Source organism: Ranitomeya variabilis, chromosome 5 (assembly GCF_051348905.1).
Source record: "Ranitomeya variabilis isolate aRanVar5 chromosome 5, aRanVar5.hap1, whole genome shotgun sequence".
Taxonomy (NCBI): Eukaryota; Metazoa; Chordata; class Amphibia; order Anura; family Dendrobatidae; genus Ranitomeya; species Ranitomeya variabilis.
This window is the reverse complement of record NC_135236.1, coordinates 395,227,841-395,252,856: the sequence shown is the minus strand read 5'-3', so window position 1 is coordinate 395,252,856 and position 25,016 is coordinate 395,227,841. Positions and strand designations below refer to the sequence as shown.

Here is a 25,016-nt window from a genome sequence, read left to right as displayed (position 1 = left end):
GTTACTCGAGATTTCCCGAGCACGCTCGGGTGACCTCCGAGTATTTTTTAGTGCTCGGAGATTTAGTTTTCCTCCCCTCAGCTGAATGATTTACATCTCTTAGCCTGCTTGATTACATGTGGGGATTCCCTAGCAACCAGGCAACCCCCACATGTACGTATGCTGGCTAGCAGATGTAAATCATTCAGCTGCGGCGATGAAAACTAAATCTCCGAGCACTAAAAAATACTCGGATGGTCACCCGAACGTGCTCAGGAAATCTCGAGTAACGAGCATATTTGCTCATCACTAATAACAGGTATTACCTATGCACATTTCTATAGATACTAAAATGTATGCACGCAGCCAACCTGTGCATAAAAGATTAATGGAAATCAGTAGTTAAATAAGGAGTTAGAGGCTTGGCAATCTTCAGAAATATGGTTTATATAAGCAATAAAATGGATTTTATCTCATGTACCAATCTTATTTTAATTTTTTTCTTTGGTATGGTGGATCTGATTACCAAAAAATGGTGTTTTGTTGCTTCAAGTTGCATGATGCCCTATTCTTGACATCGAAAGTTATGAAAACCCCAAATCTGTTACTGGTATGCACCAGATAACAAGTAGCCATTTTGCTTTGTTCTCTCATGAGAATGAATGGATTCTGTTTCCAAAAAACGATAGATATTATACCCGAACGAATAACTAAACTTGTTTTATATGGCTTTCTAATTCGGTTATACCTCACTGCGCTGATTACAGATGACATCTAAAATCCATGCTCTTGATAATACTTTACAAATGAAGGAAGCATCAAGTGAATGTCTATCATGTGAACAATACAACTCTCTTACTCGGAGCTGCGGTACCTGTCATGAGCACCACTTCACTTTGTTTCTAAGGGAACAGGAAAACACCTTGGCACATTCAGTCTGCATTGGCGTTCCTGCGGAACTAGTAAAGCCTTGATCAGAACACTACAAAGCGACATAACGGCGGCTCTAGCAGAGCAGCAGAGTTAATATTGGATGAAACACTTCCCTAACTCCATACCGTTTTGCGTTAGCTTGGTTGAACAAAGGAATGAGGTTATCCAAAAGGACTCTTTTGTATTTTTAACAGCTTGATTATTATTTCCATGTAGATTTCCTTTCAAATATGGGAGTTTGAGGTAGCGGCAGGAATCCTGGAAAACGGTGTTCTCTTCACACTGCAACAAACAACAACAAAGTACAATTGTTCCCTGCGTCTACTGTCAGAGTCATGCAAACAGAGGGCCCTTATCCAGGGCCAATAAATATGTGCACCCAGACAAAAATATAGACGTATTCTAATTTTGCCAGCAACAAAATAAGTGAAATGTTCAACAATAATAACTATTAGAATGAAGAAAATTATGGAAATAAAAGTTCTTATGGTTGAAATAGTCGCTACATTTTGTTCTTCATTGTGGCTGCATTTTATTAGGTGTCTAGAAAGTAATGTAAGTAGAAGCTTCACAAATCCTCAGTTTCTGTGTATCATGGTACAGAATACCATAATACTAGACACATTAGATCTCTGAAAATTAGAAAGGTTTTGGTTGAGATATGTACAGGGCTGGTATTTCACCTAATGCTGCCAAAGATCTGTTTAGTAATACTACTTTCTACACCGGATTTTGTAATGTCATGTAATAAAATAATTTAAAGAAGACCTGTCACTTGCTCAGAAAATAATTAAATGAGCTCCCCTGACTCCGTTGCCGGTTTTCATTTTGAGCTACTTCATTCTATTGCGGAGATATTCACATTTGTGGATGTTGGAGCGCATAATGTGAAATCCCTGTTTGCAGGCTAACTGGGCATTTCCTCAATCATTTGCCAATTTGCTAATTACAGCACTAGCAGTCTGGCAGGTTGGGATGAAAGCACACAGGAGTAGGCCTCTTTCTCAGCAGTTTCAAATATGCTGATCTTTTTTACGGAATTTTATTATTTTTGAAGAAAAAAGGGGGGATGATTCCAATTTTTTAAAATTGCTTTTAAAAACATTTCTACAACTTTTACAGTTAATTTCTTTTTTAGTCCCGCTAAGAGATCTGAGCTTGCGATTCATGTACTGCATAATGCAATAATTCAGTATTGCATTATTTATTGAACTTAATGATTGCCCGTGAAGCCCAATGTTGGTTAATGGGAGCCTTAATCCTGCCCCAGCTGTCATCTTAACCCATCAGCACCTCAAGATCTCATTGTGGGGTGATATGTGACTGAATCTATGCCCCAACAGGTTCGCCTTACTTAAGTGCCAGAAATCAATAGTGGCATTTAAATGGATTAACAGCAGCAATCAGAGCTAACTGCAGTTGCTGCTGTGAGAGATGGGAGCTCTCTGTGTAATACAGCCAGCACATGCCAGGTAACATTCAGGCTCATCTGAATCTGCTAAAGACACCTACACATAAGATGTACAACACAAGTAGAACAAATATCGAGAAGGTGTTCAAGTGGACATGTCACAAAAAGTTGGCAAAAATATTTGCAGGGCAATGTTCCAGCAGCCACAGTGGCAGTCCAAAGCAGCTCGACCATAGCAGTTTCGTAAACCTTCTCATACCTGCCGGTGGTCCGGGCATCTCTTCTTATTAGTAAGCCAGGCAGAATTGCATGTATGCATCACTGTGCAATAATATGTTGCACTGGGACTACAAATCAGAAGATTTTCCAATAATATTTTCCAATAATCTATCAGAATGAGAGGATGAAGCTTTTTTGCTTGCATTATACATATTCTAACAGGTTGGGATCTATTATAGCTACAATATTTCATTAATTTAGTATTGTCACAGCCATTGGTATAATACCTTGTGTACGATGAGTTCATGTGTGCCATCTGGAAAAGTTCGACCATCTTCTTGCATTAGAGGAATAAATGAAAAGCCAAATAATTTTTTCTCACCCTTCTCCTTTGCTAAAAAAAAAAACACACAAAACAAATATATTTTAACACCAACTTCTCTAAACATTTCATATAGCTAAAATGTGTGAAGGAACCCACAAGAAATAAGTTCCTAGTTTAAAAAGTGACTTTTTTCTGTTTTAATTAATGGCAGTAGTAAGAAAAATAGGACAAAAATTGGCCACATATACAGTACCTAAATAAGTAATCCAACAAACTTTTTATGTTTTGTTTTTGAATAATTAGATTTTTCATGACAAAATGAAGAGGAGAAAAAAACAATAAAAAAAGCTATTAAAAAATCCAAGGGGATGAGTCCTTATTATATAAACTGTAAAATAAAGATGCATTCTTGGATTTCATAAATAAATTATATCTACCATGAATAGTAAATTCTATACAATAAAATAAATCTTTCTTACTGGAACAATGTCGGAATTCAAATCGGATATGTGATCCTCTAAATTTATCCACAGGTATAGGAAGCTTTAGTAATTCGGCCCATCTGGGGCTGTTGTTGTGATATAATACAAATGAATGATACTCATGAGCAGCTGGTTCTCCTGAACCAAAAGATATATAATCCTGAAAAAAAAAAAAAGACATTCCTTAAAGCTTTCACAAATAAGGTTATTTAAAGGGAATCTGACAGCAGGATCAACCTTCCTAAACCATCTTTATTGACTAAAATAGTACCTTGACATCTGCGATCCAATTAAATCAACATTTTTCTTAATATGTAAATGAGCTGTTAAAATCTACTGACAGACAGATCTTCCTGAGGCCCTGCAATCAGATCATATTATAAATAAAAGGGGGAGCTACCAGTGTGAGACATGTAATGACTGACAGTCTGCTCTCCTGATCTACATGTCTCACATTGGTAATCTTTACTTTAAAATAAGGTCTGGAGGCAGATTCTCAGGGAGATCTAAAACAGGCTCCAAGATCAGAAAAGGTCATTTAAAATATTATGTGGATTTCCCTGGAGTAAGATAGCAGATCTCAGATAACAATGTATCATTTATTACCTAAATTCCCCATATAGATGGGTTGATCCTGTAGACAGATTCCCTTTAATGCAGCCAATTAAAAATAAATTAACTTCTTGGAGCTACCTCACATACTGTGTGGTGAATTGCATAAATATTGATTCCCATACACCCCTCATTCTCATAGCATTTCTAGCTCAGACATTTAAGTCTTTCATATGGTTATTAGTTCCAGAAGAAGGACTACATCTACGAGATATTTATGGCGCATTCTGTGAAAACCCCTATAAGCTTATCACTCCAGGTATTTGGCATAAAGTACAGTGGGTATAACAAGTATTTGATTCACTGACAATTTTGCAAGTTTTCCCACCTACAAGTAATGGAGATCTCTAATTTTTATCGTAGGTACACTTCAACTGTGACAATCTAAAAGTAAAACCAGAAAATCATATTGCATGATTTTTAAATAATTAATTTGCATTTTATTGCATGAAATAGGTATTTGATACAATAGAAAAACAGAACTTAATATTTGGCATGGAAACCTTTGTTTGCAATAACAGAGGTCAGATGTTTCCTGTAGTTCTTGACCAAGTTTGTGCACACCGCAGCAGGGATTTTGGCTCACTCCTTCATACAGATCTTCTCCAGATCTTTCAGGTTTCGGGGCTGTCAAAGGGCAACATTGACATTCAGCTCCCTCCAAAAATGTTCTATTGGGTTCAGGTCTGAAGACTGGCTAGGCCACTTCAGTAACTTGAAATGCTTCTTAGGGAGCCACTCCTTAGTTGCCCTGGCTGTGTGTTTCGGGTCAATGTCATGCTGGAAGACCCAGCCACGAAACATCTTCAATGCTGTTACTGAGGGAAGGAGGCTGCTGGCCAAAATCTCTTGATACATGACCCATCCATCCTCCCTTCAATACAGTGAAGCAATCTTGTCCCCTTTGCAGAAAAGCACCCCCAAAGTATGAGGTTTCTCGCGCCATGCTTCACGGTTGTGACGGTGTTCTTGGGGTTGTACTCATCCTTCTTCTTCCTCAAAACATGAAGAGTGAAGTTGATACCAAAAAGTTCTATTTTGGTCTCATCTGACCTTCTCCCATGCCTCATCTGGAGCATCCTGATGATCTTTGTTGAACTGCAAACGCTCCTGGACATGTGCTGGCGTGAGCAGGCGGACCTTGCGTGCCCTGCAAGATTTTAATCCATGACAGCATAGCGTGTTACTAATGGTAATTTTCAAAAAACTGACCGTCACATACAAACATAGACTAAGTGTGAACAGGTGCTGAACCTTAGAGTCACCAACTCCTATACAGTCAAGCAAATAAGGCAGCACACTGTAGCGCCAAAACATGCAAACATGAAACACGAAAATTTAACTGCATTACTGCACTCGAAATATGAAAAATGAGAGCGTTTAGCGCATAAAAAAGGCCAATTTTATGTGTACCTGGTAGCCACTTTACGGCATCTCTCCTATACCAGGTCCTATGCTTTCCTTCCTCACTGAGAATAAACGTCTCCATGTGAATGGGTACCTGTGAAAACCTCTTATGAGACTAACATTCTCGCTCTCTGTGGAGGGGTACTGGACCTGTTGCAATCAAAACACCTGTGACTAGGAGGCGGAGTGCTCGGTCAGAAGGCTAAATAATACATTTCCAAAAACTGACCGTCACAGTCAGTATAGGAGTGGTATAGGAGAGATGCCGTAAAGTGGCTACCAGGTACACATAAAATTGGCCTTTTTTATGCGCTAAACGCTCTCATTTTTCATATTTCTAGTGCAGTAATGCAGTTAAATTTTCGTGTTTCATGTTTGCATGTTTTGGCGCTGCAGTGTGCTGCCTTATTTGCTTGACTAATGGTAATTTTGAGACTGTGGTCCTAGCTCTCTTCAGGTAATTGACCAGGTCCTCCTATGTAGTTCTGGGCTGACTCCTGAACTGAGTGACTCCTGAACTTTCTCATAATCGCCCTTACCTCACGAGGCGAGATCTTGCATGAAATTCCAGACTGAGGAATTTTGTATTTCTTCCATTTTTTAATAATTGTCCCAACAGTTGTTGCCTTCTCACCAAGATGCTTGCATATTGTTCTGCAGCTCATCTTATCTTTGTGCAGGTCTAGAATTTTATCCCCGATATCCTTAGACAGCTCTTTGGTCTTGGGCCATGGTGGAGAGGTTGGAGTGTGATTGAGTGTGTGGACAGGTAATGAGGGTACCGAGTTCATACAGATGCAATTAATACAGATAACGAGTGAAGAGTAGGAGGGCTTCTTAAAGAAAAGTAGGTCTGTGAGAGCCAGAATTCTTCCTGGTTGGTAGGTGATCAAATACTTCTTTCATACAATAAAATGCAATTTAATTATTTAAAAATCATACAATTTGATTTTCTGTTTATTATTTTTAAATTCGGTCTCTCTCAGTTGAACTGTACCTACGATAAAAATTACAGACCTCTCTCTCCATTCTTTGTAGGTGGGAAAACTTGCAAATTCAGCAGGGTATCAAATCCTTATTTTCCCCACTGCATATGTATTACTAGAGCCATATGAATGTTTCTTTATTATCAAAACATTTCATTAAGAAGATTTTTTATACGGATATCAATATAGTATTGAGAAAGAATTGCATTTCCCTCTCAATGGGAATGACAACATTTCATAGATGTAACTTGCTGCACCCATAGGGACTCCGCGAGCTGATGTACAGACTCATTGTACAGGCTCATTGAACAATATTTCTATGTGCATAAGAACTTAATTTGCATAATTTAATGTTAACATTTTGTTTGCTGGGATGTTTAGCATTCTTGTCAGCTATTCAGTATGTAAATTAGTCTAATTAGAATGCCAATAATGGGAATCTTTTTGTGAAATAGAATAAATTGGGGTTATGCATCGTGCATCGACTGTGTCAAGGGAAAAGAAGAAGCTTCCAATGCAACAAATTGGTAAACCTTCAATGTTTTCATCACTTGTAATTTTCCCCTTTTATTGTTAATTAAATTAGTCCTCATAATACAAGCCACATGGCTTCATTGTTTGGAACTGAAGACTTAAACGATTAACTGGAAATAATTAGCAATTTAACAGTTTAAAGGGAAAGTGCTGTTCTTTTCATTTTCCCCATCTGGAATCTACTATATAATTGTCTAAGGGGACTTCCGTCTGTCTGTCCTTCTGTCTGTCGTGGTTATTCGTTCGCTGATTGGTCTCGCCAGCTGCCTGTCATGGCTGCCGCGACCAATCAGCGATGCGCACAGTCCGGAAAAAAATGGCCGCTCCTTACTCCCCGCACTCACTGCCCGGCGCCCGCATACACCCCTCCGGTCACCGCTCACACAGGGTTAATGCCGGCGGTAACGGACCGCGTTATGCCGCGGGTAACGCACTCCGTTACCGCCGCTATTAACCCTGTGTGTCCCCAACTTTGTACTATTGACGCTGCCTATGCGGCATCAATAGTACAAAATGTAATGTTAAAAATAATAAATTAAAAAAAAAACCCTGCTATACTCACCCTCTGTAGTCCGCTGAGCCGCTCGCGCCGCCCGACATCTTCCGTTGCAGGTTGCGGTGGCAAAGATGGTATGGCAGAAGGACCTGCCATGACATCACGGTCATGTGACCGCGACGTCATCACAAGTCCTGCGCGCCTGCGCAGAAAGGACCTGACGTGACATCTTGGTCATGTGACCGCTACACGGTCATGTGACCGCTACACGGTCATGTGACCGCGACGTCATCACAGGTCCTGCGCTCAGACCAACCCTGGGATCGGAAGCTGCCGTGGACTACAAGGGGCCCTCGGAAAGGTGAGTATATGTTTATTTTTTATTTTTTATCCTGTGACAAACGTGGCTGGGCAATATACTACGTGACTGGCCAATATACTACGTGGCTCTGTGCTGTATACTACTTCGCTGTGCAATATACTACGTGGCTCTGTGCTGTATACTACGTCACTGGGCAATATACTACGTAACTGGGCAATATACTACGTCGCTGAGCAATATACTACGTAATTGGGCAATATACTACAGCGCTGAGCAATATACTACATTGCTGGGCAATATACTACGTCGCTGGGCAATATACTACGTGACTTGGCAATATACTACGTGCCTGGACAATATACTACGTGGCTGGGCAATATACTACGTGGCTGGGCAATATACTACGTGGCTGGGCAATATACTACGTGGCTGGGCAATATACTACGTGGCTGGGCAATATACTACGTGGCTGGGCAATATACTACGTGGCTGGGCAATATACTACGTGGCTGGGCAATATACTACGTGGCTGGGCAATATACTACGTGGACATGCATATTCTAGAATACCCGATGCGTTAGAATCGGGCCACCATCTAGTTCATTTATAAAATGCTTATTATTATTATTATTATTATTATTATTATTATTAATGAAGAAGGATGTCGGGGCGAGCTACATGATATGAAACCAGACATGTAACCAGTTAGGGAAAGGATAATAAAATGCGACTACATCTACAAATCCTACATCAACACTAGGACACAATATTCACAAGAAAATGCCGTCCAATCAACAGGCCCCTTGTTATAGCGCAGGGAGCTGAGCAGATAGTTTTGTGGGAAAATATTCTGCATAACATGAGTTTTATTAATTTAAACCTCTGCGGTTAATGGGACTTTTAGTCCGACGGGGGATGCTATCATTGACTGACAGCTGTCACTTAATAATGGAAGGCTGTCAGTCACTGATAGGACCGCCCACTGGACTAACAGTCCCAGAAAGAGCAGAGGTTTAAATGAATAAAACCCATGTTATACAGAATATTTTCCCATAAAACTATATATCAATCTGCTCAGCTCCCTGCGCGATAACATGGGGACTGCAGATGGGACTGGATATTCATGGTGACAGGTTCTATTTAAAATGGAAAAATTCATGTGACACGTAAAAGACCATTTAACACTAATGTTAGATCTATCCAAATAGCAAAAGAGTAAAATGCAATCACCGGTATATAAATCATTGCTAGAATAAAAACCCTGAGCAATGTTTTAAAAATAGGACAAATTTTCAATTTTTTGGAGCATTATTTTTTCTCTTCCCATTTACCAAAAGCTATTACTAGTTTTTTTTTTCATAGCCAAATTAAGACTTGTCATTTTGTGGGACAAGTTGTAGTTTTGATTGACCCCAGATAATGCACTGAAAAAGAAATGGAAAAATAAATAAATGCAATTACACCATTGCTTGTTTGCATTAACGGTGTTCATTGTGAAGTAAAAACTACCTGGCAACATGGCTCTCTAGATTACAATGATACTGAACTTGTATAGTTTTTTTTTTTTTTAATTTACCGTAAGTCATGATAACAGTTCAAACATTTTTTTTTAGAAAAAAAAAAAAGTTTTCCATCACTATTTTCGCAGACCCAGAACTTTTTCACCTTACTGTCGATGGTGTTGTACGACGGCTTGTGTTTTGTGCGTTGAGCTGACGTTTTTATTTGTCAAATACAATATTTTAATAACTTTTTATTGCATTTTCTTGGGAAGATGTGTAAACTAAAAATGGTAATTCTTACATTTGTATTTGCTTTGATTTTTAACTTGTTTCATTTTTTTGTTACGATGTTAGAAGCTTATAGGTTTAGCAGCAAATTTTCATTTTTCAAGGAAATTTACAAAACTAAAAAAATATTTATCTTTTAAGTGACATTGAGAAGCCTATAAATCGGAAACCCTTATACCATTTTAAAAACAGCAGCCCTCAAACTAAGTATTCAAATCTTGTGTCATGGAGTTTGTTAACCCTTCAGGTGCTTCACGTAAACTAACACACAGTGTGTGACAGTAAGCGGGATCATATGCGAAGGCCGGTGTCTGTAGAGCAGGGGTGTCAAACTGCATTCCTCAAGGGCTGCAAACAGGTCTCATGTTTTCAGGATTTCCTTGTATTGCACAGGTGATCATTTAATCACCTGCACAGAATGATTCCAGCACCTTGTGCAATGAGAAGGAAATCTTGAAAACACGCATGGTTCGAGGCCCTCGAGGAATGCAGTTTGACACCCCTGCTGTAGAGACATATTAAACCCGCTGAAGCGCATTGTGTTTACAGCAAAAGGTCTGTGAATTACAAGGCAAGGTAAAAGTAAGTGTGGATTTGGCAAAGTAAAAGTAAGTGTGGATTTTTCAAAGTAGTTGACCAAGACCACAAAAAACAAAAAGACAGCGCCACAATGGACGGTGAAAAAATAGGAGCTTACATTTATTCTGCCTCCTGTAGCGACGTTTTGGTCAACAGACCTTTATCAAGCACAGTATACAGCTTTCTAACCACCATTATATACACATAACCCCACCCACTAATTAGCCTAGCACCAATACAGTGTCAATACAAAAGTGAAGAAAACATTATAACCTTAACACACATACAAAGATATTAAAAACAGTCCCATCGCTCTTATGAGTAAATCATATCATTTTAGAGCTACTATCCCTTAAAATGTAAACAAAGCGATACCACCAATCAATAGACAGCATTATAGTCCCCATGGCGATAATCACCCCCACAGTTATATCCTTTTAGTGCACAAACCAATCATGGTAATAGCTACGCCCCAACCCACAGCACACACCAGTGTGAATGTCCACTCGCAATGTCCAGACCCTATCAATCAAACACTGATAGGCAAGATCGATGTAGATGTGAATCATAAGTTCCTCCATGTGCGTAGTTGAATCAATCCTCTGGTGAACACACAGCTGGCCAAACTGCGCACGTCCAAGGCAACTCCGGCTTGCGCTTCTCCGGTGAAGGTATTGTGCATGTCATCTGAAGTCCTTCTCAGTCAGCGGTGTCTAAGTAACGAAAGGCACTCGCTGCGTATGTCCCAATCCAAAGGCTCCCTCTGGTCTGCCAAACCGCGCACACCTCCCCCGGAGTTATAACAGTGAACCCATTTTCTTCACATCACTTTTTCAGCGGTGCAGCTACAGGACCGAGAATGTGCTCAGGGTACATAAATTAAAAATATTATACATATGAAAAATCTTAATTCCCAAAAGGGGAGAACCATATATGCTGCCATAAATGTGGATCAATTGTCAAAACAACCTACATATCCATATACAATTATACTACGTGTAATTTGTATAATCAGTTCGTTCCACACAGTAAATGTAAATGCAACATCAGACCCAACTGGAGCATAACAGAGTAAATAATGAATGATCAATAGGTCGAAAAGAGTCTCAAAGAGATGGACTGACCACTTACCCGTTATCTGCCCAACCTCAAGCTGCTTAGCATTCACAATCCGACACGGGCATAAGCATTCTACAAATTCGACGTTCCAGTTGGGTCTGCTGCAAACAACACTCCACCACAAAAGACAATCATCACAGAATAAATACAATAACATATTTTGTAGGTATATACATATATATCACGTATGTATCACCATCCCACACCAGGAAGATGTCATCGATGTAACGCCGCCAGCACCTAACACGGCCCCAAAACCTAGAACTGTACACATGTTCGCCCTCCAGGACAGCCATATAGATGTTTGCGTACGTAGGGGCCACATTGGACCCAATGGCTGTCCCACGATGATGCAGATAGTAACCGTCACCGAAAAGGAAAAAATTCCTTTCCAGGACAAACTCCAACAGCGTCAGGGCGAACCGTGCACAGTCCGGGGCCATGTCGGAGCCGGCCAGTGTCACCTCGACAGCAGACAACCCCCTGGTGTGTTCAATGGATGTGTATAGGGATGTTACGTCAAATGAGACTCTTTGAGACTCTTTTCGACCTATTGATCATTCATTATTTACTCTGTTATGCTCCAGTTGGGTCTGATGTTGCATTTACATTTATTGTGTGGAACGAACTGATTATACAAATTACACGTAGTATAATTGTATATGGATATGTAGGTTGTTTTGACAATTGATCCACATTTATGGCAGCATATATGGTTCTCCCCTTTTGGGAATTAAGATTTTTCATATGTATAATATTTTTAATTTATGTACCCTGAGCACATTCTCGGTCCTGTAGCTGCACCGCTGAAAAAGTGATGTGAAGAAAATGGGTTCACTGTTATAACTCCGGGAGGTGTGCGCGGTTTGGCAGACCAGAGGGAGCCTTTGGTTTGGGACATACGCAGCGAGTGCCTTTCGTTACTTAGACACCGCTGACTGAGAAGGACTTCAGATGACATGCACAATACCTTCACCGGAGAAGCACAAGCCGGAGTTGCCTTGGACGTGCGCAGTTTGGCCAGCTGTGTGTGCACCAGAGGATTGATTCAACTACGCACATGGAGGAACTTATGATTCACAGCTACATCGATCTTGCCTATCAGTGTTTGATTGATAGGGTCTGGACATTGCGAGTGGACATTCACACTGGTGTGTGCTGTGGGTTGGGGCGTAGCTATTACCATGATTGGTTTGTGCACTAAAAGGACATAACTGTGGGGGTGGTTATCGCCATGGGGACTATAATGCTGTCTATTGATTGGTGGTATCGCTTTGTTTACATTTTAAGGGATAGTAGCTCTAAAATGATATGATTTACTCATAAGAGCGATGGGACTTTTTAATATTTTTGTATGTGTGTTAAGGTTATAATGTTTTTTTCACTTTTGTATTGACACCGTATTGGTGCTAGGCTAATTAGTGGGTGGGGTTATGTGTATATAATGGTGGTTAGAACGCTGTATACTGTGCTTGATAAAGGTCTGTTGACCGAAACGTAGCTACAGGAGGCAGAATAAATGTAAGCTCCTATTTTTTCACCATCCAATGTGGCGCTGTCTTTTTGTTTTTTGTGGTCTTGGTACTGTCCGGGATGGGCTCCCTGGTTTTGGACGTGCGCCCTTGTGTCCGCTGAGACCTTCAATCTATATATAAAAGGGTGAGGTTTTGACTTTCTTTTGTTTTGACTCTGTAAGTAGTTGACCAAGTCATATTTTAGTAAAAAACCCGACATGGACTTTTATTTTTGGAGGAATTTGAAGGTTTGGTAGTGGGGCGAATTCCTCACTACCCTCCCGGTTTTGGGAGTGGCTCTATGTCCACAATTTCATTTAATCTCTCAGTTTTATCTTGGGTGTGTCAGTTTTTGTTTTGCAAGCTGCAGAGCAGGAGGCTCTGTGCACCCAGGCCTGTGTGAAGCTAACACAGAGCCAGGGACTTCAAAGCGGATAATGCCCCCAAGAGATATGGAGGTGCCATCGCCCACAGCAACAGGTTGGAACACGCACTGGTGTTTTGAGGACCCGAATGTGAACCAGAGGATATCACTCCTGTTATGTGAGTTTCCGGAATAAAGACATTTTATGTTGAACTTTCTGTGGTCCCTGCCTATCTATCACAAGTGGTAGAAAAAAAATCCAATAAAATGCTACGTTAGCTCCAAATTTTGACTTTGTAAAAGGAAAAAATGTACAGCACAATTTGTTACACAATTTCTTCCGAATTTGATGATACCCTATATGTGGTCAAAAACATCAGTTTGGGTGCACGAATGATAGGGGTCATCAAGGAAGAAGCACTTAATTTTTGAAGCAGCACATTTCACTACAATAGTCGGCAGATGCATATTGCATTTTCTGAGATCCAGAGGTACCAACACAGCCGAAACCCCCATAAGAGACACCATTTTTGAAAACTTGGATAGGTGATTGCAAAATTTTATAAGATTGGAACATAAAAACAAAAAAAAATGCAATTTCTCCAGAGTGCGACAATATTTCATATGTGATTGTACATCACTGTTTGGGCTCAGAAGAGAACTGCTATTTGACTGTTGGAACATAGATTTTACTGTAATGGATTATGGACAGCCAAAATGCTAGAAAAACAGAAACCCACCAAAAACGACCACATTTTGGAATCTACATATTCCCAATTAATTCACATAATGTATTTATTGAGAATTTTGACAACACAGATGTCTCACAGAATACTTAAACACTGGTTTGTGAAAATAAAAAAAATTGATTATAATGTTATTTTAGCCCATATTTTTTATGTTTATTGAAGATAACGGATCCAACAATTTGTTATTCAATTTCTCCAAAATTATGTGATACCCCATCTGTGGTCAGAAGCTACTGCTTGGGCATTTGGAAGGGCTCAGAAAAGAAGGAATGTTAACTTTTTTGGAGCACAGATTAGGCTGCAATAGTTTGAAGACGCAATTTTCAGTGCTCCTGTTGGAACAGAGAAGAACATACCAAAGGTTCCACCTTTTTAAAAATTATATCCCTCAGGGAATATCTCTACAGGTGCTGGTGAGTATTTTGATCCCACAGGTGTTTTACAAAAATAAGCACATAAAAGATAATGCAGAATGAAAATTGCATGTATACCAGTTTAATGCGGAATACACCGTGACCAGATTGTACTTCCACTGGTAGACAAAGGCAGGAAAGGACTTCTGTGCAAGAACAGTTTATGAGCGCCTGCAGTCCAATAAATCATAATGAACAATTCCACCTGCTTTGGAGGTGGGAGTAGGCCCCCTTACCTCTTGAGCCCATGTGCACCAAAGGTACGTCTTCACCTGTGGGCCCCTGGCAACAAGTATCTGGTAAAGGGAGTAATGTGGTCAGTTGTACGAGTGCTTGGTTTCCTTGTGGAATGCTTTGAAGTTTATATTGGAACCAAATTGAGAGTTCATAACATTTTTCTGATGGCTTTTATTTTGTTTTTGGGAGGAAGAATGAACAGAAAATGTTTTCTTTTTCCAAAGTTCACCATGTAGCAAAGTTGATAAGTTAAGTGTGATGCTAGTCACTACTTATGGACAAAATGTCAGGCTGGGCAATCAAGAGTTCTAAGATCAAAAGCCAATAGGCTAGGGTTTCCAAAGAAACCATTGGTACTGCGTTCACATCCCAGGGGTGCCAATGTGGTGAAAGAGTGAGCCCCCTCAATCTGCTAACAATGTCGCAACTGACAGCAGCATCTAGAGGGTTAAACAACCACAATCAGTGCTAATATAGATCATGGCTGTTGTAGCAGGATATCAGTTGGAATATACAGTTTACACCCACCTGCATCTTTGCATATCAGGGGGCACAATTCCCTTGTTTCTGACTGCCATAAAATGCTAATGAGGAATAAGGACTCCCTTACTGACTGCCGTAAAAAACCCCGCATTTTTGGTTATTAACCCCTTCCCGACCTCCGCCATACTATTACTGCGGAGGTGGGGTCTCCTGCTTTGATGTGGGCTCCGGCGTTGAGCCCACATCAAAGCCGGGATATGTCAGCTGTTTTGAACAGCTGACATGTGCCCGCCATAGTGGCGGGTGAAATCGCGATTCACCCGCTGCTATTAACTAGTTAAATGCCCCTGTCAAATGCTGACAGCGGCATTTATCTGGCGCTTCCGGCCACGCGGCCGGAAATGCGCACATCGCCGACCCCCGTCACATGATCGGGGTTCAGCAATTTATCAGGATAGTAACCATAGAGGTCCTTGAGACCTCTATGGTTACTGATGCCGGCCTGCTGTGAGCGCCACCCTGTGATCGGCGCTCATAGTAAGCCTGCAATTCAGCTACATAGCAGCGATCTGATGATTGCTGCTATGTAGCAGAGGTGATCGAGTTGCGCCAGCTTCTAACCTCCCATGTAGCGCCGATCGAGTTGTGCCAGCTTCGAGCCTTCCATGGAGGCTATTGAAGCATGGCAAAAGTAAAAAAAAAAAAAAAACAGTTTAAAAAAATATGAAAAAAATTAAAAAAATTATAAAAGTTTAAGTCACCCCCGCTTTCGCCCCATTCAAAATAAAACAAAAAAATCAAACCTACACATATTTGGTATCGCCGCGTTCAGAATCGCCCGATCTATCAATAAAAAAAGGATTAACCTGATCGCTAAACGTCGTAGCGAGAAAATAATGTGAAACGCCAGAATTACATTTTTTTTTGGTCGCCGCAACATTGCATTAAAATGCAATAACGAGCGAAGAAAAGAACGTATCTGCACCAAAATGGTATTATTAAAAACGCCAGCTCGGCACGCAAAAAATAAGCCCTCACCCAACCCCAGATCACGAAAAATGGAGACGCTACGGGTATCGGAAAATTGCGCAATTTTTTTTTTACAAAGTTTGGAATTTTTTTTTACCGCTTAGATAAAACGTAACCTAGACATGTTTGGTGTCTATGAACTAGTAATGACCTGGAGAATCATATTGGCAGGTCAGTTTTAGCATTTAGTAAAGCCAAACAAAAAACAAGTGTGGGATTGCACTTTTTTTGCAATTTCACCGCACTTGGATTTTTTTCCCATTTTCTAGTGCACGACATGCTAAAACCAATGATGTCGTTCAAAAGTGCACCTTGTCCCGCAAAAAACAAGCCCTCACATGGCTATATTGACGGAAAAATAAAACAGTTATGGCTCTGGGAAGGAGGGGAGCGAAAAACGAGAACGCAAAAACGGAAAAGGGCAAGGTCTTGAAGGGGTTAAGGAGCTAAATGAATAATGTACAATAGCCATTTCCTCAATTATACAGATATAAATAGAAAAAAATGCAGTAAAAATAACAAAACCTCGTTAGACTTCATTAAAGTTAAAGAAGTTCATCATAACGGGTGTAGCTCAGTCCTGTACAAGCACAAACCACAGTGTGACTAGTGCCTAAGTCACAGACAAAAACATAACGGGAACCTTCTCTATGTACTTCATTTACCTTAAGAATTTGTCCTTCATTGTTCACAATAATCATTGTAATTTGTACGTTTCTTGCAACACTTTTACCCCCTTTTTCAAATTCTCCTTTTTCTAAAGTGATGTACAAGTCATTCCTCATTTCACCTGAAAAAAGATAATGAAGCACAAATACATAAATACAATGTGCTTCATATAAGAATTCTATACATCAGCTTGCAAACACAATTCATAAAAATTATTACAAATTATACTTAATATGTCAAGGACAGGTCTGAATACTTTGGAAACATTTACTACATATACTATTTTGACATATTATTTTTTTCAAAATGTCATAATCTTTCTGTTTTAACAAACTGATTAAAGTAGCCACTATAAATTGCTGGGATGCTAACAGCTGTAATATTCAACTTATTTAAACACTTTTTTTTTTTTTTTTTTTTAATATACTTGTAACTCCGACTATGCAACCACATTATTGTGATTATGTACAGTGAACCAACACAAATGAGTACACCCAATCAGATGTGTCAAAAAACCTTTGTTTCCTTTCATAATCAACATTTTCTATTAGATACCATATTGAAAAACACTCCCAGAAATGTGGGCCATTGCAAACAAGATTTGCTTTTTCGCATACCCCCAACAAATAATTTCCTTAACAAATGAATTCAAGACCATGTTGCAAAACTGAGCACACCCAAATGAAAGCCCACGATGAGCTTTTGATGGTGACGCTTTTATGCACCATTTCCATAAGATACAATAGGTAATTTCCATAAAAAAAATGGAGTGGTGCTACTAATCAAAGTTCCTTGAACCTAGTCTTATATAGTTACCAGCTGCCGTCTTGATCTTTTATTGGCACTGCTGCGATTGGTCTCCAGCAGTATGTGACCTGCTGGAACGCTTCAGTGTTTACCAAACAATCCGGAAGTCAAAACTTAATATACAGTAAATCTATGAGAGTCAGAACGAGAATCTCATAGACTTACATTGAGACCTTGTGACCGTTACCTCTTACTTCCAGTGAGTCAAAAGCTGCGGTCACAAGATGGCAGCATGGGACAGGAAAGGAACCAGGAAGAGTTGAAGATGGAAGCTGGTGAGTATAATACTAGGGTCAGGGAAGTTAGATTAGTAGCACCACTCCAGCACTGAAGTAAAACAAAAAGAAAACAATGGAGTTGCTTAGTAAAGTTTAGACCACTAAATTCTAATTAACAAGAATTCAACCACGGATAAGTCTACTTATTCACGAAATGAGTGTTCAGATGACAGCGCACTATAAAACGGGATTGCTTAAAGAAAACTCCTTCCCATGTCATGTTGTTAGCAATGGCACCACATGGAAGAGAAATGTCACAAAAACCTGGGAAAGAACATAATTTCTTTATGTGAGAAAAGTGAAAGCTACAAGAAGATCAGCAAAGCTTTACATATCAGTCAGAATATTGTAAAAAAAAGTGATGCAAAAAAATGAACTACAACTATATCACTGAGACATCTGACATATCACAGAGACTTCTGATGGGAATGGCTGAAGAAATTGACATGCAACTTAACTGCAGTTAGCTAAAGAAGTAGAAAGCAAAACCAGGAGATTCCACGTGACAATAATGTACACTGCAGAGGATGGCATGCATGGGTGGTAATCCACAAAGGAAACCTCTCCAAAAACTCATGCAAAAAAAGCAATACAATCTGCCAGGGCCGATGATGAAAAATATGAACACTACTGGGAGTGTATACACTAGAGTAATGAGACCAAGATAAATGTTTTTCGAACTGGTTGCTTCAAAACTGTATGGAGTTGCAAAAGTAATGCGTGCAAAGAAAAATAGAAGGTGCCTACAAGTGAAACATGGTGGTGGCAGTGTCCTCATGTGGGGCTGCATGAGTGGTGCTGGTATTGGGGAGCTACATTTCATTGATGGTATAATGAATTCACAGATGTACTGCTCCATCTTTAACCCCTTCAGGACCCGGGGTATTTTCATTTTTTCCTTTTCGTTTTTCACTCCCCTCCTTCCCAGAGCCATAACTTTTTTATTTTTCAGTCAATATGGCCATGTGAGGGCTTATTTTTTGTGGGACGACCTGTACTTCTGAAGGACATCATTGGTTTTAGCATGTCATGTACTTGAAAACGGGAAAAACTTCCAAGTGCAGTGAAATTGCAAAAAAAGTGCAATCCCACACTTGCTTTTAGCTTGGCTTTTTTGTTAGGTTCACTAAATGCTAAAACTGACCAGCCATTTTGATTCTCCAGGTCATTACGAGTTCATAGACACCAAACATGTCTTGGTTATTTTTTATCTAAGTGGTGAAATAAAATTCCAAACTTTGCTTAAAAAAAAAAATGCGCCATTTTCCAATACCCGTAGAGTCTCAATTTTTCGTGATCTGGGGTCAGGTGAGGGCTTATTTTTTGCGTGCCGATCTGACATTTTTAATGATACCATTTTGGTGCAGATACGTTCTTTTGATTGCCCATTATGGCATTTTAATGCACTGTTCCGGCGACCAAAAAAAAATGTAATTCTGGCGTTTCACATTCTTTTCTCGCTACGACGATAAGCGATAAGGTTAATCCTTTTTTATTGATAGATCGGGCGATTCTGAACGCGGCGATACCAAATATGTGTATATTTGATTTTTTTATTGTTTTATTTTGAATGGGGCGAAAGGGGGGTGATTTAAACTTCTATTTTTTTTTATTTTTTAAAACTTAATTTTTTTCTATTGCCATGCTTCAATAGCCTCCATGGGAGGCTAGAAGCTGGCACAACTCGATCACCTCTGCTACATAGGAGCGAAGCTCAGATCGCTCCTATGTAGTAGAATTACAGACTTGCTATGAGCGCTGACCACAGGGTGGCTTTCATAGCAATCCGGGATCAACAACCATAGAGGTGTCAAGGAGACCTCTGGTTGTTATGATGACGCATTGCTGACCCCTGATGATGTGACAGGGGTCACCGCTGCACGCATTTCCGGCCGGATGGCCAGAAGCGCTAGTTAAATGCCGCTGTCAGCGTTTGACAGCGGCATTTAACTAGTTAATAGCGGCGTATATCACAGATCATAAGATAAAGGTGCAACAATTTTTCAATTCACCGCCAAAAAAACACCATATATTAGAGAATAGTATATACAATAAAACTTAACATTTAATATATAATAACTTTCTATAAAAATTCACACCACATACGACCTTGGACTAATGTCAGTTGTTTGACAAAAAGATACAGGGTGCACTGTATCCCTAATCTATAAACTATCTGTCCCCCACTTTGCTGCTGAGGTTGGCACCCTATATCCTGCGCAATGGCGCCCCCGCTCAACGCAGGCTCTCCCTGAATCGCCCTAATGGGCCCTTACGTGCAGGAAAGAAAAACCAAACAACAGACCATTCAGACTGTGGAGACCTGGGTGTCGTAACCAGTGCCTTCTCCCCTCCCATCACTCCCGTAATGAAACACACACAGTCCTAGGTGGGTTGAACAGGTCGGTCACAGTTTATTAATTAAAAAAGCAGAGAAAGGGCAATTACATATTGTAACGGGCGGCTCGCGCCGAGCTCCTGTCCGTGATCGACAGGGGAATTGGCCCAACGAGCGGTTACGACCTTTGCCCTCCTCCGCTTCTTCCGCTGTGACTTAATAAAGATTACTAAGGTTAGTTATATCAACATACGTATATACATTTTTTTTTTTTTTTGTATATTGAAATAGAATTTACAAATTTACATTATCCCGCAGGTTATATCGCCATTAGCCCTTAAAAGGGAGGGAGGGTGGGACAAAAGCTTCCAGGTGTCCGCCGGGAGGAAAAGAGGAAGTTCCCGGCCGTACACCTGGATTTAACCCCTGTAGGAGTGGCCGTAGGACCCCTCCCCTCTAGTGACCACTGGCCGGCTGGGGGTCTCCTATTTAGTGCATCACTAAGGGGGGAGTGATGCTAGGGGGGGAACTGGCACTGACATCATTTTAATGCTGCTCTCTCTGTGTGCTCCCCAGTCAGAGGCGCGCACCTTATACAGTACCGCGCCTGCCATTCTAGATAAATAATCACAGATGATAATTGATAACATGTGTCCAAGTATATTGCACATGCCCCAGTGCACTAGTGTGTGCTTCAGATATACTGCACACTTTTTATATATTGCACCTATTCCCAAAAAGGAAAAACTACGGGAAACCTATACATTGTACCTAGGTACCCTTACCTGTCTGCGGGGGTTGGCACCCTATAGTCCTGCGCAAATGGTGCCCCCACTCAGCATAGTCTCTCCCTAATTGCACCCTGTGCTACTTGCAGGGGGATAATACTCCTGATCAGAGTGAGCAATTGTATATCAAAAGCAGGCCCCAACAGGTAAAAAGTGCTCGAAAAACATCACACAAGTGTCAATTACCAGGTTATAATCTAAATATTGACGCGTTTCCCTGAAATCAGTTCATCAGGAGACATACTTGTAACTATCCAAAAAACTTATCTGAATGATAATTCAGGAGGATAGGAGTCACACTACATTCCAACAAGTGCGCCCTCAAAAGTAAGCAGTGGGGAACAATGTCCATCCAAAACCACAGCTATCTATCAGCCTGATAGATACCTGCGGTTTTGGGTGGACATTTGGATGGACATTGTTCCCCACTGCTTACTGCGTATTATCCCCCTGCAAGTAGCACAGGGTGCAATTAGGGAGAGACTACGCTGAGTGGGGGCGCCATTTGCGCAGGACTATAGGGTGCCAACCCCCGCAGACAGGTAGGGGTACCTAGGTACAATGTATAGGTTTCCCGTAGTTTTTCCTTTTTGGGAATAGATGCAATATATAAAAAAAGTGTGCAATATATCTGAAGCACACACTAGTGCACCGGGGCATGTGCAATATACTTGGACACATGTTATCAATTATCATCTGTGATTTTTTATCTAGAATGAATGGTCTGTTGTTTGGTCTTTCTTTCCTGCATGTAAGGGCCCATTAAGGCGATTCAGGGAGAGCCTGCGTTGAGCGGGGGCGCCATTGTGCAGGATATAGGGTGCCAACCTCCGCAGCAAGGTAGGGGATAGATAGTTTATAGATTAGGGATACAGTGAACCCTGTATCTTTTTGTCAAACAACTGACATTAGTCCAAGGTCGTAGGTGGTGTGAATTTTTATAGAAAGTTATTAAGTTTTATTGTGTATACTATTTTCTAATAGATGGTGGGGGTTTTTGGCGGTGAATTAGTTAATAGCGGCGGGTGAAACGCAATTCCAGCCGCCGCTATTGCGGGCACATGCCAGCTGCTGTGAACAGCTGACATGTCCCGGCTTTGATGAGGGCTCACCACTAGAGCCTGCATCAAAGCGGGGGTTCTGCTATCGGACATACTACTCTGTCCGAGGTCAGAAAGGGGTTAAAGAGAAGATGCTGCCATCACTTGGTAGACATGCACTGCTCCAAAATGACAAAGATCCAAAACACACATCAAAGGTCACTGTTGCATTTTTGAAGAACAGAGTGAACGTGAATTAGTTGCCAAGCACATCTTCTGATCTGAACCCAATTGAGTACCTACTGGGAATTCTGAAGAGACAAGTCGAGAATCACTCTCCATCAAGTATCCAGACTCTAAAAAAATGTCATTCCGGAAGAATGGAAAACGGTAGATATTGCAGTATGTTGGCAACTTGTTCATTCTATGCCTAAAAGACTTGGTGCTGTCCTTAAAAATCATGGCGGTCATACTAAATACTAGATGCAGTGGTTTTTGATGTCGGGAGTATTAATTTATGCTTCAACTAAATTAAAGTAAAACTGGAGATTTTGTATTAAAGTTATATTATTAACTTTGCTTTCATGTTATGGCTTGAAAAATGTTGAAACTTTTGTCAAAGTGAAAATTTCTCTTGTATTCAGTAAGAAATTGATAAACATTTTACTTTTCAAAGGGAGTGTATTCATTTATCCTAAGCACTAACTATATAGAAATAGATCATTTCATTGTTTAGCAAATGAATAACTTCAGAAATAGTATTAGCAAGAATGAGAAGTAATAGATACCTTATGTATTAATGCAACGGAGGAAACCTCTCATATGACAATCACGGCTGAAAGAGTCTGTTTGGGAACGTTAGCAATTACTACGGTATCAGCAGCTACTGCAACATACACCTTTTGTTTTCCGGAAGCTTACCAGGCATAATGACATCTGAGAAACCGAGCTTTCTTGTTACGGACACCCCACGGGTAAACACTGAAGAGTAATCTCTTCTAATTTGCTCAATGTCTCCATGAAGCAGCTGAAGGGAAACTGCCAGACCTGGAAGAAAAGTGAGAACAAGGGCTCAGAAGTTAGGCATTCAGGAGACATTCCGAGGCTATTTACATCTTTCAGTGTGGAACTCTGCAAATTTAGCTTAACTCATCAGTACAGGCTGACAATCAATGCAGAGAATAGAGAGCAAAAAAGGCAACTTTAACCCTCCTTTTACAAGTTACTTCCTATTGCTTTTGTACATGTGAATTGTTGAATTCCCTTTTAAAATACGGACATCACACATAATTTACTTCTGATTTACATTAGCTGTGTGTACAGAATTTATATATTAGTGCCTCATTTTACTGCGCATTTTATCTTAGTTATCAGTTTGTAAAAAAAAATAGAAAACGCAAATGGAGAATAATCTTAAATCCATACTTTAATAAAAATGGAAAATTGTCATCCCCTGAATAATGTCCTTCTGAAGATACGCTACCATCCTGTACTAGGCCATAGCTGAAGTCTTGGCTGATCATGACAACGTGACAACCCAGCAACATGGTCGCATGCCAACTGACTACTATAGGTGACCACAAATAATGGACTTTATTCATAATGAAGGAACAGACAAAAAAAATAAATAAAAGTGTTCACCATAGAAGGAAATGCCTACTTTAAAGGGAACCTGTCACCAGCAAAAATTATATTAACCTGCAGGTATGGGCTTAATCTGCAGGTTAATAGCGTTACTAACCAGCCGGGCGCCTGCACGTAGATGAATGCTGCGCAGAGAAAATGAACGTTATTACCCCCCGGCACTGACTGACAGCTGACCCCAGTGTGGAGTCAGTACTGGAGGCACGGTTACAACTGCAGCTCTGTATACTCAGAGCGGTGACTGAATCCACATCGCCCCCCCGTGATTGAAACCAGAGCGCTGCCGAGGGGGAATGAAGTTAATTTTCTCCTGCAGTGTTCGGCTACATGCAGGAGCCAGGCAGGTTTGTAATTAACCTGCAGATTAACCCCATACCTGCAGGCTTAGTGTTTTTGCTGATGACAGGTTCCCTTTAATGTTACAGTAACACAATGTTGACAAGTGTGCACTCCCTCCACACACAAACTCATAATTGTTGACAGGGCAACAAAAAAATAAAGTGCTCATTTAAGACTGTAACACAAGATATTCTGTTTTGAACTTTAGAGAGCTGGCCACAGACTTGAGATGATCAGCTAAGTGTTTGGCAGAACCTATTTCACTCATCTCCACCATAAACATTCATGTTCACCTGAGTGCATATATATGTATGAGAAGAGAGGTGGGAAAAGTTGCTGCCAGATCCCTCTGGCAACTATATACACTGCTCAAAAAGATAAAGGTAACACTTAAACAAAATAATGTAACTCCAAGTCAATCACACTTCTGTGAAATCAACCTGTCCAGTTATGAAGCAACACGGATTGTGAATCAATTTCTCCTGCTGTTGTGCAAATGAAATAGACAACAGGAAGAAATGATAGGCAATTAGCAAGACAACACCTGTAAAGGAGTAGTTCTGCAGGGGGTGACCACAGACCATTTCTCTGTTCTCATCCTTTCTGGCTGTTTTGGTCACTTCTACATTTTGTCATTGTTTTCAGCCTTAGAGGTACAGTAGCATGAGGCGGTGTCTACAGTACAACCCACAGAAGTAGCTCAGGTAGTGCATCTCATCCATGATGGCACATAAATGCGAGCTATGACAAGAAGGATATCTGTGTCTGTCAGAAAAGTGTCCAGAGCATGGAGAAGATATCAGAAGACAGGCCAGTACACCAGGATACATGAAATTGGCCGTAAAAGGGCAACAACCCAGCATCAGAACCACTACCTCCTCCTCTGTGCAAGGAGGAACAGGAGGAGCAGTGCCAAAACCCTGCAAAATGACCTCCAGCAGGCCACTAACATCCACATGGCTCAGACTGTCAGAATCAGAATCCATGAGGGTGGTATGAGGGCTCGAGTGGACGTAGGTGTTCTGCCTACAGCCCAACACTGTGCAGTGCAATTGGTATTTGCCAGAGAACCCCAAGATTGGCGGATTTGACACTGGTGCCCTGTGCTCTTCACAGATGAGAGCAGGTTC

At 40.6% G+C, this 25,016-nt stretch overlaps 1 protein-coding gene across 5 annotated transcripts in view; it reads right to left on the bottom strand.

The window, feature by feature from the left end:
* DOCK4 (dedicator of cytokinesis 4) overlaps window positions 1–25,016 on the bottom strand; it is a 517,521-nt gene that overhangs the window by 265,413 nt on the left and 227,092 nt on the right. For all 5 annotated transcript variants that reach the window (XM_077265059.1, XM_077265063.1, XM_077265060.1 and 2 more), the window contains exons 13-17: window positions 22,825–22,950; window positions 16,649–16,773; window positions 3,347–3,509; window positions 2,830–2,936; window positions 1,038–1,194 (exon numbers count right to left, since the gene is read on the bottom strand). In XM_077265059.1, the coding sequence (XP_077121174.1) occupies window positions 1,038–1,194; window positions 2,830–2,936; window positions 3,347–3,509; window positions 16,649–16,773; window positions 22,825–22,950 (678 nt within the window). The remainder of the gene's footprint in view (window positions 1–1,037; window positions 1,195–2,829; window positions 2,937–3,346; window positions 3,510–16,648; window positions 16,774–22,824; window positions 22,951–25,016) is intronic.